Source organism: Salmo salar, chromosome ssa12, assembly GCF_905237065.1.
Source record: "Salmo salar chromosome ssa12, Ssal_v3.1, whole genome shotgun sequence".
NCBI lineage: Eukaryota > Metazoa > Chordata > Actinopteri > Salmoniformes > Salmonidae > Salmo > Salmo salar.
The window spans coordinates 65097934-65113742 of NC_059453.1; the positions used below are offsets into that span (position 1 = coordinate 65097934).

Below are 15809 nucleotides of genomic sequence, written 5' to 3' on the forward strand. Positions count from 1 at the left end.
CATAGTAAACGTAAATCTGGGACACTCTAATTAGTATGATATGTTATGTTTCATATAGTATGTATTCATTTGTGGATGTTCATCATCCATTTCAAATTATATGTTACGAATTGCAATTCGTATGATATGTTATAAAATGCAATTCGTACAATGAGCAAAACGTATGATATGTAACAAATTCAAATTTGTTGTGGCTACCGTTAGCTAGGTCGCTAACGCTAATGTTAGCTAGGCTAGGGGGTTATGGGTTAGAGTTAAGGTTAGGAGTTAGGTTAAAGGGTTTGCTAACATGCGAAGTTGTTGCAAAGTATCTAAAAGGTAGCAAGTAGTTGCAAAGTGGATAATTAGCTGAAGTTGTCCGTGATGAGATTCCAACACACAACCTTTGGGTTGCTAGATGTTCTCTTTATACACCCAACCCAACTAACAACCCAACTTTTGTTTTTGCCTGAAGTAACCTTGTGTCTTATGTAACTATATCAAACGTAACCTATCATACACATTTTTGTGTCCTGGATTTACGTTTACTTTGTCATGTCTAGTCTATGAGACCAGGCTGCAGAGATGCCTAAAGCATTTCTGGTGTACATTTATCCTCCTGAGACCCAGCAATTCATTTTTGTGTTCTGTAGTGGACATCAGTTCTTGGTCCGTATCTCTGAGGCCATAAAAGCCACTGTATTAAGTCATGTTTTCCCTTTGAGAGGACATTCTGGGCTTTTCAATGGTATCACATGTGCAGGGGTGTGACCTTGACAACTTTATCTGGCTATTAAAAAAATGGCTGCCATCAAAATTAGCACATTCATTTTCATGAGTTTGATATTCAAATTATTTCTAGTAAGTGAATATCTCAGGAATAGTTAAGTGAGTTGTCAGAACTGTGTAATAATTTTTCAACAGCTTTTCAACAGGATAATTATAGTAGCCTATGCCCTAGGGATAAAATAAATAAAAACGGCATGTTAAGTACAAAAAAAGAGCACAAATATTTGCACACATCTGTCATGTATTTAATATTGTGTATTATTAAATACATAGCTCTATGAAAGGCTACATTTTTATGACCAAGTAGGTCATAAATATGCAATTTATGCCACCGATGACTATCTGAATCTATTTCTATTCAGTCCAGCGCATGATACAGCATGTCCAGATGTGCATAGTAAAGAGGTGATGATTTGTTAATTCACTTGCTCAGATCTCAAACTCGGATTGGCTGCTTCAGAGATGCAACGCTCTAACTGGCTGGAGAGCGCATGCTGGAAAAGAACTGAATCAGACAAAATCACTCCACTTCACAGTGCGCCTTCAGTCCCGAGGATTCATACCAAGAGCTGTGCGCAAAATTGACTTACTTATGGGAACATATCAAGCCTTTATGGATTCATGTCAAACTGGATGCAACGTGCCATATCAAATGTGAGTATTAACAGACTAGCTACAATTATAATGGTTTTTGCTCTTACTGTATTTTAGACAAAAACTTGCAGGAATTGATCTCCTCTTATTTTCTCTTTTAGGAGTTAATTGTGACGATCACTCTGAAATAAATAAAATGGTAAGTATTTTTACATTCTGTAACCTAAGCATACATTAGACTGCCAAGCAATATAGTACAGTAGTGGGAAATGGCATTGAAATGGGTTTATGCACAGTCTGCTGAAATTGTAATTGTGCGTAAAATGGCAATGAATTAGATCAACTATAGGCCTACCATATTTAAAATGAAATAGGTCAATTGTATTTCAAGATACTAAATGAAATGTCAGTCCCTGAAATGATGGGGTATTCCACCAGCATATAAGGGCAACATCTGCAGGGCAACAATGCTCTGTGCAAAGACGGCGTTATTACGCATAATGTCTGACTAGATACCCAAATGCATCTGCAGAGGGATGCTATCCACTGTAAGCTATGCCATGAGTCGGGTAAACAAACACATGGCAGTTGGTTAATGTGCTCTATATCTATGAGCCAGATGGGTGTCTAATGTGTTAGATATACTTTTCATTTTCACTGTACGAAAGGGCATCATCATTTCCTGTACTTGTAAAGGGTATTTTCCTTTGTGGAGGTCTACAGTATCTCTTGAAACTATAGATGTGATTTTACCACTTCGTCCATTTTGGCAACAAAAAAAACAGTCCCTGCAGGAAGGTTATTATAGCTAAATTATAATGTTTTATATAAGTCAGACTTTTATAGGCAATTTGTGTCTGTTGTGTCTGAGTGTACCACACAACCTGTGTTGTGTCTGAGTGTACCACACAACCTGTGTTGTGTCTGAGTGTACCACACAACCTGTGTTGTGTCTGAGTGTACCACACAACCTGTGTTGTGTCTGCATTCTCAAGTTCCCGCTCTATCTAACATTGTTGTGATGAAAGCAAACAGAGGCAGAAGGTCTTAGCACAGGGCCAAATGCCTCAGTGGACAATAGAGGCGTTCGGGCTCTTAACCGCTGCGTGACAGGGCATAGGGTCACACACACTGACAGAACAGGAAAGAGAGAACTATGGGGTGAACAGGACTGTTCATTCACTGGATGTGACCTCTATGGTCAGACATAAATCTGTGTCTCAGAGGGCTCCATGTTTCTCCTCCTCTGGTCTGCTAAACATTTCTCACCTCACTGTCAGATCAGTCCCCCATAAAGGTATGGAAGGTAAAGGTACAGTGGCCATGTCCGAAATACCCATACTAGTGTACTACATACTTAAACTGCATACTATTTACTCATCGTCACATACTATTTAGGACATACTGTTTAGTCAAAAGTATGCAGTATTCCATGGCTGCAACGCAGTAGCAGCTCCTGATTGGCTGAGTAGGTGTGGCGGGGCTGAATGCGGGTGGTATTTAGTTTAAAAGCTCTGACTAAGCCCAAAAGAACAAGAAACACTTTTCAGTGAGAAAACAGAAATCCACTTTGACAAAAAATAAACTGTTTTCAAAGATGTAGCCTATGATGCAATACTCCTGATCATTTTAAGGAGAACAAAAACTACTTAGCCTACATTTGAACACCACCGCAGAAGCTTCAAGCATTTTCGCAATTAAGTATCTTAGTTTTGTTGTTGTCTACTTGAATAGAACTAGGGCCTATCACTCGCAGCCCAACTCTTCCAGTGCATTGTGGAAAAGTCTGCATGGAATTTTACTAGATGAAGAGCCGAAATGAGTATATCATTCTGGCATTTAAACCATACAATTCTTTTTCGAATTGTCGCATACTATTTGAATGCGTTGTGCGTGGTTGCGTTGTTTCCCGCTATTCGTTCAATTCGGTAGCGAATCCCCAAATCTAATTGATCAGCTGTTGTCAAGGCCGAAATTAGTATGACATCCGGACATTTAAAGTATAATACATTTTTGAAATTTTTGGAAACTTAGTATTGTAATGCTATTTGGTACTGTCGAAAGGTATTATCCCTGTCATGAAAGGACTTAATAGATCCTCTCAATGTTTTATTTTGAACTAAGTTAACATTTCTGTCAGGACGACATGATTTACTCTTCTATCCCATTTTTTGAAGTATCAGTTTGTGTGTGTTTTGTAGGCCACCTTTTTCAATCAGAGGTAATGTCGTACGTACGTGGTTCTTTTGAGTGTGGACGCTGCTCACTGGTTGGTTTGGACCAATCAGAGTTGGTCCCTGTGAATCAAAGGGAGAGGAAATGAGACTTTGTGCTCTTTAGTGTGTCACAGCTGACTTCCATATGCAGGCATCCCTCACTCTTAAAGAGACACACACAGTTATACCTACATCCTGTGCCAGAGAAGCCTCAATCCCCCTGCAGATCACCCTTTGAGCAAGGATCATCAATGAGATTCAGCCACTATTTTTCATGAGCGGATGGTCAGGAGGCCTGAACATAATTACAAATCATTTGTAGACTGCAAATTGACTGCAAGAAGCCCAAACGTATATAATATTTGACTAAAACATAATTATTTCAAACCATGCTAACAGTTATATATGATCACATATATCTCTCTATTATGCGTGGGAATACTTTGGAACAGATTTCCAAAATGTAAATCACTTGGAGTTGATTTGCTGGTGTTTTTACAGTCTTTTATGTCCAACAATAAAATGAAACTTTTTGTTGTTGTTGCTAAAACAACTTGGAGTGGGTGGATCCATATGAAAACTGGTCAAGTGTGGTGTGATAGTTATGTATCTGAGAAGGGTGCAGGACAGTTGGAGCAGGGCAGGTAGAGCAGGACAGGTAGAGCAGGACAGGTAGAGCAGGACAGGTAGAGCAGGACAGTTTGAGCATGGGTGTTGTTTACCGCTCAAATGGATGTTTGAGGGGAGTATTTACGTCCGTTTGGCAGTGTGAGTTCAAGTTTACAAAAGAGGCGTAGCTCTTCCAGACAGTCGAAACTTATCAGGAGTCACCCACTCTTCAAGTCTGAGCCTGCCCTACAGAGCTGGTCTCCACTATAGCCACCAACAAATGCAGTGTGCTTATTAGAAACAGTTCAGCTCAGACTTTATTAAGAATGTTCGGTCTATCAAACATCTGCAGCAGGCTGGACTTTATTTAGACATACAACATGCGTTGTGTGATTTTGTATTCACCGGCTTAATAGAAAATCTTTGTTACCACAAAATAATAGCACTCAACCACTGACTGTGTTTTCTTTATCTAAACATAGTAATGTGTCATAGTGTGTGTGTACCAGCCTATGTCTGACTCCGTCCCTTGTCCCTCCCAGCTGTGTCTGCGTGACTCTGGAGATTGCCTGCGGGACCAGATGCACTACATGATGAGGTCCCTGCAGGACCTGAAGCACCTGAGAAGGACCTGCCCTGCTGCTGCCCCTGCTGCCCCTGCCATCACCCCTGCCCCCACCCTGGTCCACCGCTCTGCAGTGGCACGAGCCTGCTATCAGAGGGCACTGCAGCGGGAGCGCCGTACCCGCCTGCGCATCTCTGATGCCAGTACGGCCAGCACCTACGACTCAGCCTGCTGTCTGGCCAGTCCTCTGGAGGAGGATGAGGATGCAGGCAGCCGGCTGGGTCTGGGCCTTGGCCTGGGTCTTACCTCCCCCAGCAGTGAGAAGAGTCTGGAGTTTGACTCTGGCTACTCTGAGGCCTCCTGGCAGGACGAGGCCGTGGTGCTCAGGAGGACCAGGAACGTACGGGTTTCCTCCTCTGCCTGCCTCCGAACCAACCAGGCTCCCAGTGGCCTGGTCCGGCCCAAATCCACATCAGACGCCTGCCTGGAGAGGTGGACCTCATTCGAGGCCAGCGACCCAGACGACTGGACCACGTCACTGCTGACGCGGGGACGGAACAGACAACCTCTGGTACTGGGGGACAACAGCTTTGCTGACCTCATACAGAACTGGATGGACCTACCGGACTGCCCTGAACCAGCAGAACTGAAGCCCATCTCTGGCTTCTTGGTCAACATGAGGCGGAAAATAGCTGGGATGTCAAAGAGTGTAGAGGGGAGGGTGAGGATGAGGTCCTCAGACTCTTCTTCACATGTGAGTCGGACAGCCATGGCCCCCAAACGACTCTCCTGCCCCCTAGGGGTGCAGGCCCCTGCCCCACGCCAGTCCCCCTTCTTCCACCAGTCCCACTCTGGCCTGCATGAACTAGACACAGACTTCTATCAGTTCACTGCCCTCATGAAGACTGGCAGCAGACAGCCTATTATCTGTAATGACATCATCAGCTACATCTGACACCAGGTCAGCCACTAACAGACACTCATTCTAAGCAATGGACAATCCCCAAAGTCACTATTTTTATATGATAAATGTTATCACTATGTTCTGACTATATACTGCCAAAAATAAAACATATTATTTGAGATTGGAAATATTTGTTGTGTCAATGACATATTAAACTATAAGATACAGGCTTTACAGTTGCTGAATACCAGTCAGAAGGAGGTATCAGAATGAATGGAGAGCTAGTCAAAGTGAGGTCAGAGTATTTAGCCTGCTGTAGTCACCGGAGATGAATTCATGTCAGTCAGAGTGAGAGGCACTTCACTACTCACTGCACACACATGATCAAAGAAATATTTGACTACCTGCTGTGGGAAAAGGAACACAAAGTAGGGTTTTATTATGTTGTTAATTAGAAACATATAGAAACTCAAGGCAAATAGCGTAGAGAGTGGTGGGAATCATGCAAGCTTGAGAAGATAACCCATTTGGACCGTTTAGTCACCAGACCACTGTTTATTTAAAACAGTTTTTATCGTTCAAGTTATGTAACAATTTAATGAGAAAATGAAAGTCCAAAGTTATCACAAAGATATCTTTACAAACGTTGGAATGCATTATATTTTCCCAGGCCTCTTTCGTCTCATTTAATCCCCCAGTGCCTTCAGAAAGTATTCACATCCCTTGACTTTTTCCACATTTTGTTGTGTTAGAACCTTTTTTGTGAGATTTTGTGTCACTGGCCTAAACAATACCTCATGTCGAAGTGGAATTCTGTTTTTAGATTTTTTTTTTATTAAATAAAAATGAAAAGCTGAAATATCTTCAGTCAATAAGTATTCAACCCCTTTATTATGGCAAGCCTAAATACGTTCAGGGGTAAAACTGCTTAACAACTCACATAATAAGTTACATGGACTCACTCTGTGTGCAATAATAGTGTTTAACATGATTTTTTTAATGACTACCTCATCTCTATACTCAACACATGAGGTCACTCAGTCGAGCAGTACTGTACATTTTAAACACAAATTCAACCACAAAGACCAGGGATGTTTTCCAATGCCTTGTAAAGAAGTGCACCTATTGGTAGATGGGTAAATATAAAAAAGCAGACATTGAATATCCCTTTGAGCAAGGTGAAGTTATTAATTACACTTTGGATGGTGTATCAATACACCCAGTCACTATACAGGCACCCTTCCTAGCTCAGTTGCTGGAGAGAATGGAAAGCACTCTGGGTTTTCACCATGAGGCCAATGGAGACTTTAAAACAGTTAGAGTTTAATGGCTGTGATAGGAGAAAACTGAGGATGGATGAACCACATTGTAGTTACTCCAAAATACTAACCTAAATGACAGAGTGAAAAGAAGGAAGCCTGTACAGAGTAACAATATTCCAAAACATGCATCCTGTTTGCAATAAGGCACTAAAGTAAACTGCAAAAAATGTGGCAAAGAAATGAACTTTTCATCTTGAATACAAAGCATTATGTTTGGGACAAATCCAACACAACACATCACTACCACTCTTCATATTTTCAAGCATGGTGGTGGCTGCATCATGCTATGGGTATGCTTGTCATCGGCAAAGGACTAGGGAGTATTTTTTAGGATAAAATAAATGGAATAGAGCTAAGCAGAGGAAAACCTGGTTCAGTCTGCTTTCCAACGGACACCTTGGAGACAAATTCACTTTCAGCATGACAATAAACTAAAACACAAGGTCAAATATACACTGGAGTTGCTTACCAAAATGACATTGAATGTTCCTGAGTGGCATAGTTAAACAGCTCTTAGAGATTTACAGAGGAAAACTCAGAGCTGTAATTGCTGCCAAAGGTGATTTTAACACTTTTCTCCAGGTCGCAGTTGTAAATGAGAACTTGTTCTCAACTGGCCTACCTGATTAAATAAAGGTGAAATAAAAAATCTTTCATACTTTTTTTTTGTGTAGATCGCTGACAACAAATGACAATTAAATCTATTTTTAATCCCACATTGTAACACAACAAAATGTGGAAAAAGTCAAGGGGTGTGAATACTTTCTGAAGGGATTGTATCTAACTCAGTAGGTTGAAACACATTGTTCTCACAAGCCCCTGTTTCACTCCTCTATATTACCCTACAAGGACTGAATATATTAGAAATTCTGAATATATCCCAGGGAGAATAAAGAGGGTGACCAAGTTATTTACAGACTATGGAAAGAGAAAGGCTGTATCAACACAAAAATCTCCGCCTGCCTGCCTGCCCTAGCCCCAGCTACACGTGTCTTATGAGCTAATGTCCCATGTGTCCCAACAGAGCAATGTGAGGAGAAGGTAAGCAGAGCAGCTGTGTTCAGATGGAGCAGAAGTTTACTTTTCTCCTTATCACTCGCTTTAGGGCTCTCACTAACAAACTTACAGCCCACTGCCTCATTTAAGCAGCTCTAATACTCACTTGGCTGCTGGACTCACAGGTGGTGCCCACTCATCCACACTCATTGGCTAACGGAGGGTACCATTTGTTTGCACTCATTCAGTACAGGTTACAGACAGAGAGGAAATCTACACCAAAATAAGATATAGATTAATTTATGGTTTTCTCTAATTATTATGTCCACTTTCATGATACAAGTACACTGATAGCATTAAGAAGTAATGAGGGAAAGAGTTTCCAGTGTAGAATCTCACACATTCTCCCAGAGTTTCATAGGGGCAACCAGCATCACCAATCATGTGTGATATGGAGGACCATGGGAGGACTCGTTTATCTTTGCCTGTTTATCTAGGTCTTCTACCGGAAAGCTAGCCAGGCTCATTCTAACTGAGGCAGCTGTGATGAAGTGAACCCTTATCCTCTGATGTCGTAAGTTTACACATTGAAAAAAAGGAAGGAAAAATGTATGATGGCTGAGAAAATGTGTATCTTTTTATAGAAACACGCTCAACAAAGAACAGACTGGATGAGAGTGGTTTGTCTAGTATTTTAAGAAATTTGGGTTTTCACTTAGGAGCTTGTATGGAAGTATTCTGAATGTGTATTGCTTTTTTAAATATTAGGTGCCCCGGCTACTAAGTGCATCAATCTACCTACTACGCTAGGAATAATTAATGGAGGGATAAGAGATAGAGCTGAAGCTGTAGAGTTGTGGAGCAAGCAACTTTTACTCAGCCTACTTTACACCAACATACAGTCCCCAAAAAGTTTTTCTTTGTTCATCCACTTGACTTGTTGTATAGATCATAGTTTGAGTAGGTAGATGTAGAGGTTTTATGTTTTTGAGGATTTTGAACAAAAGATATTCTATGTGGTGGCTGTAGTAGTATGTGGTGGCTGTAGTAGTATATGGTGGCTGTAGTAGTATGTGGTGGCAGTAGTAGTGTGTGGTGGCTGTAGTAGTATGTGGTAGCTGCAGTAGTAGGTGGTAGCTGTAGTAGTATGTGGTGGCTGTAGTAGTATGTGGTGGCTGTAGTAGTATGTGGTGGCTGTAGTAGTATGTGGTGGCTGTAGTAGTATGTGGTGGCTGTAGGTGTCATTGAAGGTGCCACTCTATTAATGAGCCTGGTCCTCTCATCCCTGTCCTTATTGTACCCTGGGACACAAGGGGGCTCACACAGGAGTGGATGACCAATACTTAACTGAGATGAAGATGCCTACTCTACTATCTGAACACTAGTCAATTGAATTGAACAGTACACCCTGAGTTGATCACCTTTCAATGATCCCTGAATATTTTTAATACGATCCTAAATAAAATCAAATATTTGTTTATTTGTCACATGCTTTGTTAACAACATGTGTACACTCCGGGTAGCCATTTGATTGAGCTATTTAGCAGTCTTGTTTAGCAGTCTTATGGCTCGGGGGTAGAAGCTACTCAGGGTCCTGTTGGTTCCAGACTTGGTGTGCTGGTACTGCTTGCTGTGCGGTAGCGGAGAGAACAGTCTATGGCTTGGGTGGCTGGAGTCTTTTGCAATTTTTGGGGTCTTCCTCTGAAACTGCTTGGTGTAGAGGTCCTGGATGGCAGGGAGCTCGGCCCGAGTGATGTACTGAGCCGTACTCAACACCCTCTGTAGTGCCTTGCGGTTGGATGCCTTGCAGTTGCCATTCCAAGCGGTGATGCAGCCGGTTCAAGATGTTCTCAATGGTGCAGCTGAATAACTTTTTGAGGATCTGTGGACCCATGCCAAATCTTTTCAGCCGAAGGGGGAAAAGCCACTGTCGTGCCTTCTTCACAACTGTGTGGGTGTGTGTGGACCATGTTCCACTACAGCCCAGTTGATGTGGATGGGGGCGTGCTCGCCCCTCCATTTCCTGTAATCCACGACCAGCTCCTTTGTTTTGCTGACGTTCAAGGAGAGGTTGTTGTCCTGGCACCACCCTCCAGGTCTCTGACCTCCTCCCTATAGGCTGTCTTATCATCGTCGTGATCAGGCATGGGTGAACAGGGAGTACAGGAGGGGACAAAGCACGCACCCCTGAGGGGCACCTGTGTTGATGGTCAGCGTGGCGGATTTGTTGTTGCCTACCCTCACCGCCCGGGGACGGCCCGTCAGGAAGTCCAGGATCCAGTTCCAGAGGGAGGTGCTCAGTCCCAGGGTCCTGAGCTTGGTGATGACCTTGGAGGAGATTATGGTGTTGAATGCTGAGCTGTAGTCAATGAACAGCATTCTTACGTAAGTATTCATTATATCCAGGTAGTTGAGGGCACTGTGGGGTGCAATAGAGGTTGTGTCATCTGTTGATCTGTTGGTGCAGAATGTGAATTGGAGTGGGTCCAGGGTGTCTGGGATGATGGTGCTGATGTGAGGCATGACCTACAGTGCTGTGATTACCCTAGTAATACCATAGTAATCCTCAGTAGATCTAGACTAATGAGAGTGGTCAACACTGGCTTTATCACTACTGAGGGTCTAAGGACTGTCTGCAGTGAGACAGCCAGGAAGAGAGACATACAGTCAGGCAGGCGTGTGCATGGCAGATGTTGGATGGTTTAGAGATCATGTAATGGCATGCGGGTGAGAGGATCAGGGCAGAGAGCAGATGACCTAAATCAGCCAAGGCTCTGTTTGTAAACATTTTAAAGGCAACAGACAGCAAGACAGGCAGGCAGACAGGCAGGCAGGCAGACAGACAGACCTCTTAACCAAATCTCTTTTTAATGAACAGTGGGGGTGAAATGTACCATGGGTTTTCCCGGGTCCCAACTGATAACCTGATAAAATCACACACCAATCAGGCTCTGTAATCTCTCTGATTCCAATCATCCCCAGAGTAAACAACAGGAGATCAACCATGTGTTAAAGTTTGGCATGTTCTTCATTCTTGTGGCTTTGTAATGTCAAAGGAGACCAATTTCAGTCAGAGCCCTTCCAAATACAGTTGATCAGTTTGTATGGTAGGAGAAGTCAGTGAACCTTGCACTACTCCCCTCTCAGGGCCACATAGCAATCTAGGTGTAGTGAGAAAAGGGTGACAGACATGTATAAACAGTAAAACCCCTAATCTGAAAGGCACTCTGGGACCAGTATGGACTGGATCCTAAACGGGCTCAGTAGTCCACATGACTTCAATAAGGGCTGTCTGGGCAGACAACCTGGACTCAGGTATAGATGTAACATAGTAAAGGTAAATCTGTCTCCCTCCATTTAGTATGATATGTTACATTTCGAATAGCATGATATGTATTAATTGGTGGATGTCCATCATCGACTTCGTATGATATGTTATGAATTGAAATTTGTGATTCGAACACGCAAGACGGTTGCTGGACTCATGTTATACGCCCCCCGCAATCCTCCTAACTAACCTCCCTCCTTTCATTTTTGGCTTAAGTAATCTATTGTCAAATGTAACCATACCAAACGTAACATATACTAATTTCAGTGTGACAGATTTACCATGTTATGTCTTTAAGGCCAGGCTGGGGCACGGGGTGGACAAATTGTCTTTTGTGACATCAATTGGACAAATATCACAGAGGGGGTGGAGGCTCAGGTAAGAGGTGTGAGCAGCAAGGGGTTAACTACTGGGCAGGGGTGCACAGTGAATGGAGATGTGCAGTGCTTTAAGAAGACAGTTAGCATTTAGCATACCTTTGTCTCATTAGGGACAGATCGAAATGTACTGGGGGTGGTCCAATATAGGGGAGGTATGTTCTTTTCCTGGTTAACTTTCATTCTCCTGTATTTTCCCTATAAAACAGCAGCTTTACATTTTTTATTTAACATTTATTTAACTAGGCAAGTCAGTTAAGAACAAATTCTTATTTACAATGAAGGCCTAGGAACAGTGGGTTAACTGCCTTGTTCAGGGGCAGAACGATAGATTCTTACCTTGTCAGTTCTGGGATTCAATCCAGCAACCTTTCGGTTACTGGCCCAACGCTCTAACCACTAGGCTACCTGCCAACTTACTGTACTTTTGATATTACCCTAATAAAGTTTAGAAACATTTGTGAAGGTTTGGTATGGTGTGGCTATTATTAAGCCTTAGCTATTGCAGGCCTATGATATGAAGGCAGTGCGCCCCGGAGCTCATACTGACTGACAGTTGAACTTGAGGTGAGGATTCAGGCCTACCAGAGTTAATCCTAAAATCTAACAATATAATGCTTATCTTTACACAAAATATTCTGATTGAAAATTAAACAATTAGCCTCCTTCTGTACATCTACAGTATATTTGTATAGCAGATGCAGTAGCCATATTACATAAAGAAACGCATGTCGGTGTCTTAGCATGCCACTGGCATATCTCTATCTCTCTCTATCTCTGTGGGGTTAGGCCTAAGCTTCTCTTCCTTTATATAGGCTATATACTGTATATATTATTAAAATAGGAATATCATACAGTGGACACCTAAGCCAATAGGCCTATGCATGCAATGCCCTGAACATTTAGTGCTCCATGCTGTGCCTGAAGACGGTATGCTTTGTTTATTGTTTGTGTGGTGCATTGGCACACAAATTCGTTGCATATATGTTATCTAATTATAAATATGGCATCGAAATGCTGAAAATCTGATTTAATTGTCTGCAGCCGGCTCTGATCGTAGTGTAACGAAACAGGCAGGGAGAGTGAGCTTGTCTGTGGTTGTCAGTGATCCCTCAACCCTCTGGCCCATAGCCCTGCGTGGCATCGACTGTTCCACAAAAGCATGCTGAAGTGGCGAAGTTGATATCCACGTTTATTAACACAGGTTCACTGCAGTTATTGATATTTTTAGTCATAACATTATTTTGAGCTAATTCTATGGGGGGGGGTACTACATTTATTTTACAGTACAAGGGGAGGGTCATGTGAAATATTTTCATTTTGGGGATGGGGTGAATTGTTTTTGTGACACCTTGAGTTGGACCAACCCTTCCCCCCCAGTAAAGTTTGATCTGTCCCTTAACATGGACATGTGTTCTCTGGAGTGATCAATCACATTTCACCATCTGGCAGTCCAACAGACAAATCTGAGTTTGGCAGATACCAGGAGAATGCTACCTGTCCGAATGCATTGTGACAGCTGTAAAGTTTGGTGGAGGAGGAATAACGGTTTGCGGGTGTTTTTCATGGTTCGGGTTCCAGTGAAGGGAAATCTTAACGCTACAGCATACAATGACATTCTAGATGATTCTGTGCTTCCAACTTTGTGGCAACAGTTTGGGGAAGGCCCTTTCCTGTTTCAGCATGACAATGCGAGGTCCATACAGGAATAGTTTGTTGATATCAGTCTGGAAGAACCTGACTGGCCTGCACAGAGCCCTGACCTCAACCCCATCGAACACCTTTGGGATGAATTGGAACCTTTGGGATGACTGCGAGCCAGGCCTAATCGCCCAATATCAGTGCCCAATCTGTTGTGGCTGAACGGAAGCAAGTCCCAGCAGCAATGTTCCAACATCTAGTGGAAAGCCTTCCCAGAAGAGTGGCGGCTGTTAAAGCAGCAAAGGGGGAACCAACTCCATATTAATGCCCATGATTTTAGATTGAGATATTCTACAAGCAGGTGTCCACATACTTTTGGTCATGTAGTGTAGCTCTGTGCAGTCTGTGTAGTCTGCTCAGGATTTGGCCTAGTCCCAAACTCAATTAAAAACACAACGTTTTGCTTTGTGTGTTTTACATAGAAAACCAATTAGAAAACCAACATTTTCCTCCATTTCCAAAGGAGAGTGGAAAAAGCAGTAATAAAGCAGTCCAGTCATGGTGTTTTGATATTTTACTGTACATTGGAAACTGCCAACACTGACTACACGGAAGACGACTGATTTCACCCACATCAAAAGATGTCACCTGGAAGTCTGACTGGTCTAACACACTCTGCTAAGCCCTAGTTTTCGGTTTAGCGTCATACAGGATCAGAGACGGAGGAAACATGAGACGGATGAAGGACCCTGTCTGAACTAGGCTAAGCAGTTGTCTCAGCATGAGATTGGCTGTTTGTTGTGCTCATCCTCCAGAATACTTCTCTGTAGAAAGTATGATCCCTGCTGTCAATGCTGGCTTCTACTGAATTCATTATCTACCTCTAAGCCAGCAGTTCATAAACTTCCATGTTGGGAGAGAGTTCACACCCACCTCTCTGGAATGGAGGTGAATAAGCTAAATGTAGCAGTAGCGTTTCTCAGTAAGAATTATTGTAGTTCAGTGAACTCAGGAGGGTCAAAAAATATCCTGAGGCCAAGCATGTGGACAACAACAACACCATATGTACAGTACTGATCTCACAGGATGTCTGTTATATTAGGGAAAGAGTAACTGGGGACAAGGTAGTTGAAAAGTTTGCTTTAGAATGCTAGAAAATAATTATGACCACTGTGGGCCTGCAGACTCAGCAGAATCTAAAGCGATAAACGGATGAAAAATGTGTTGGAGCCCTGCCCAGTGCGAAGCTTCCCAGTATCAGACCCAGACTCAGACAGATTGAGGATTAAGGCGATATCTGCCACTGGGCTAGACCGCTTCTGTCTCTCATAGAAAGTACAAGTATATCCAACCATCTCGCCCTCTCTCGCTCCATTCTGTCTTGATGCCACATGAGAAGAGGTGCACACACACACACACACACACACACACACACACACACACACACACACACACACACACACACACACACACACACACACACACACACACACACACACACACACACACAGACACACACCTATGCACACCTATGCACACACATGCAAGCGAGCACGCACACACAAACACACAGACACACACCATTCCTTCGCTCGCTAGTCTTCCACAGAGAGAGAGCGTGGTAGGCAGAAAGTGGAGTGGGGGTGTGTGCATGGAGTCAGTCAAGGCTGGAGTCTGAGAGAGGCTGACATAAGCTGAATGTGATTAATACCCACCTCTCTGAGGGGACTGGGTAAATAAAATCAATCAGAAGGTGCAGTCAGCACAGTCCTCCTCACTCAGCACACATCAATCACTCTACATATCTACAGACACAGCCTTTCACACCATTTCCGGGAGGACTAGAAGAGGATGGTGTATCTCAGTTAAAATTTCTGCTTAAACTTTTGCCTTTACACTGAGTGTACAAAATATTAGGAACACATGCTATTTCCATGGCAGACTGACCAGGTGAATCCAGCTCAAAGCTATGATCCCTAATTTATGTCACCTGTTAAATCCACTTTAATCAGTCTAGATTTTTTTATGTATTTATTTCACCTTTATTTAACCAGGTAGGCTAGTTGAAAACAAGTTCTCATTTACAACTGCGACCTGGCCAAGATAAAGCAAAGCAGTGTGACACAAACAACAACACAGAGTTACACATGGAATAAACAAACATACAGTCAATAATACAATAGAGAAAGTATATATACAGTGTGTGCAAATGAGGCAGGATAAGGGGGGTGAGGCAATAAATAGGCCATGCTGGCGAAATTATTACAGAATGGCAAATTTAACACTGGCGTGATAGATGTGCAGAAGATGAGTGTGCAAGTAGCGGTACTGGGGTGCAAAGGAGCAAAATAAATAAAATAAATAACAATATGGTGATGAGGTAGTTGGATGGGCTATTTACAGATGGGCTATGTACAGGTGCAGTGATCTGTGACCTGCTCTGACAGCTGGTGCTTAAAGCTAGTGAGGGAGATATGAGTCTCCAGCTT

The 15809-nt window shown here is 42.8% G+C and overlaps 1 protein-coding gene across 1 annotated transcript; it reads left to right on the plus strand.

Annotated features, from left to right (window-relative positions):
- Window positions 1-1182: 1182 nt before the first annotated feature.
- Window positions 1183-5844, plus strand: LOC106565567 (PAK4-inhibitor inka1). Its single transcript, XM_014132833.2, has 3 exons — window positions 1183-1422; window positions 1524-1561; window positions 4730-5844. Exons 2-3 carry the CDS (start codon window positions 1559-1561, stop codon window positions 5705-5707), a joined length of 981 nt encoding a protein of 326 aa, XP_013988308.1. The 5' UTR covers window positions 1183-1422; window positions 1524-1558; the 3' UTR covers window positions 5708-5844.
- The last annotated feature ends 9965 nt before the right edge of the window (window positions 5845-15809 follow it).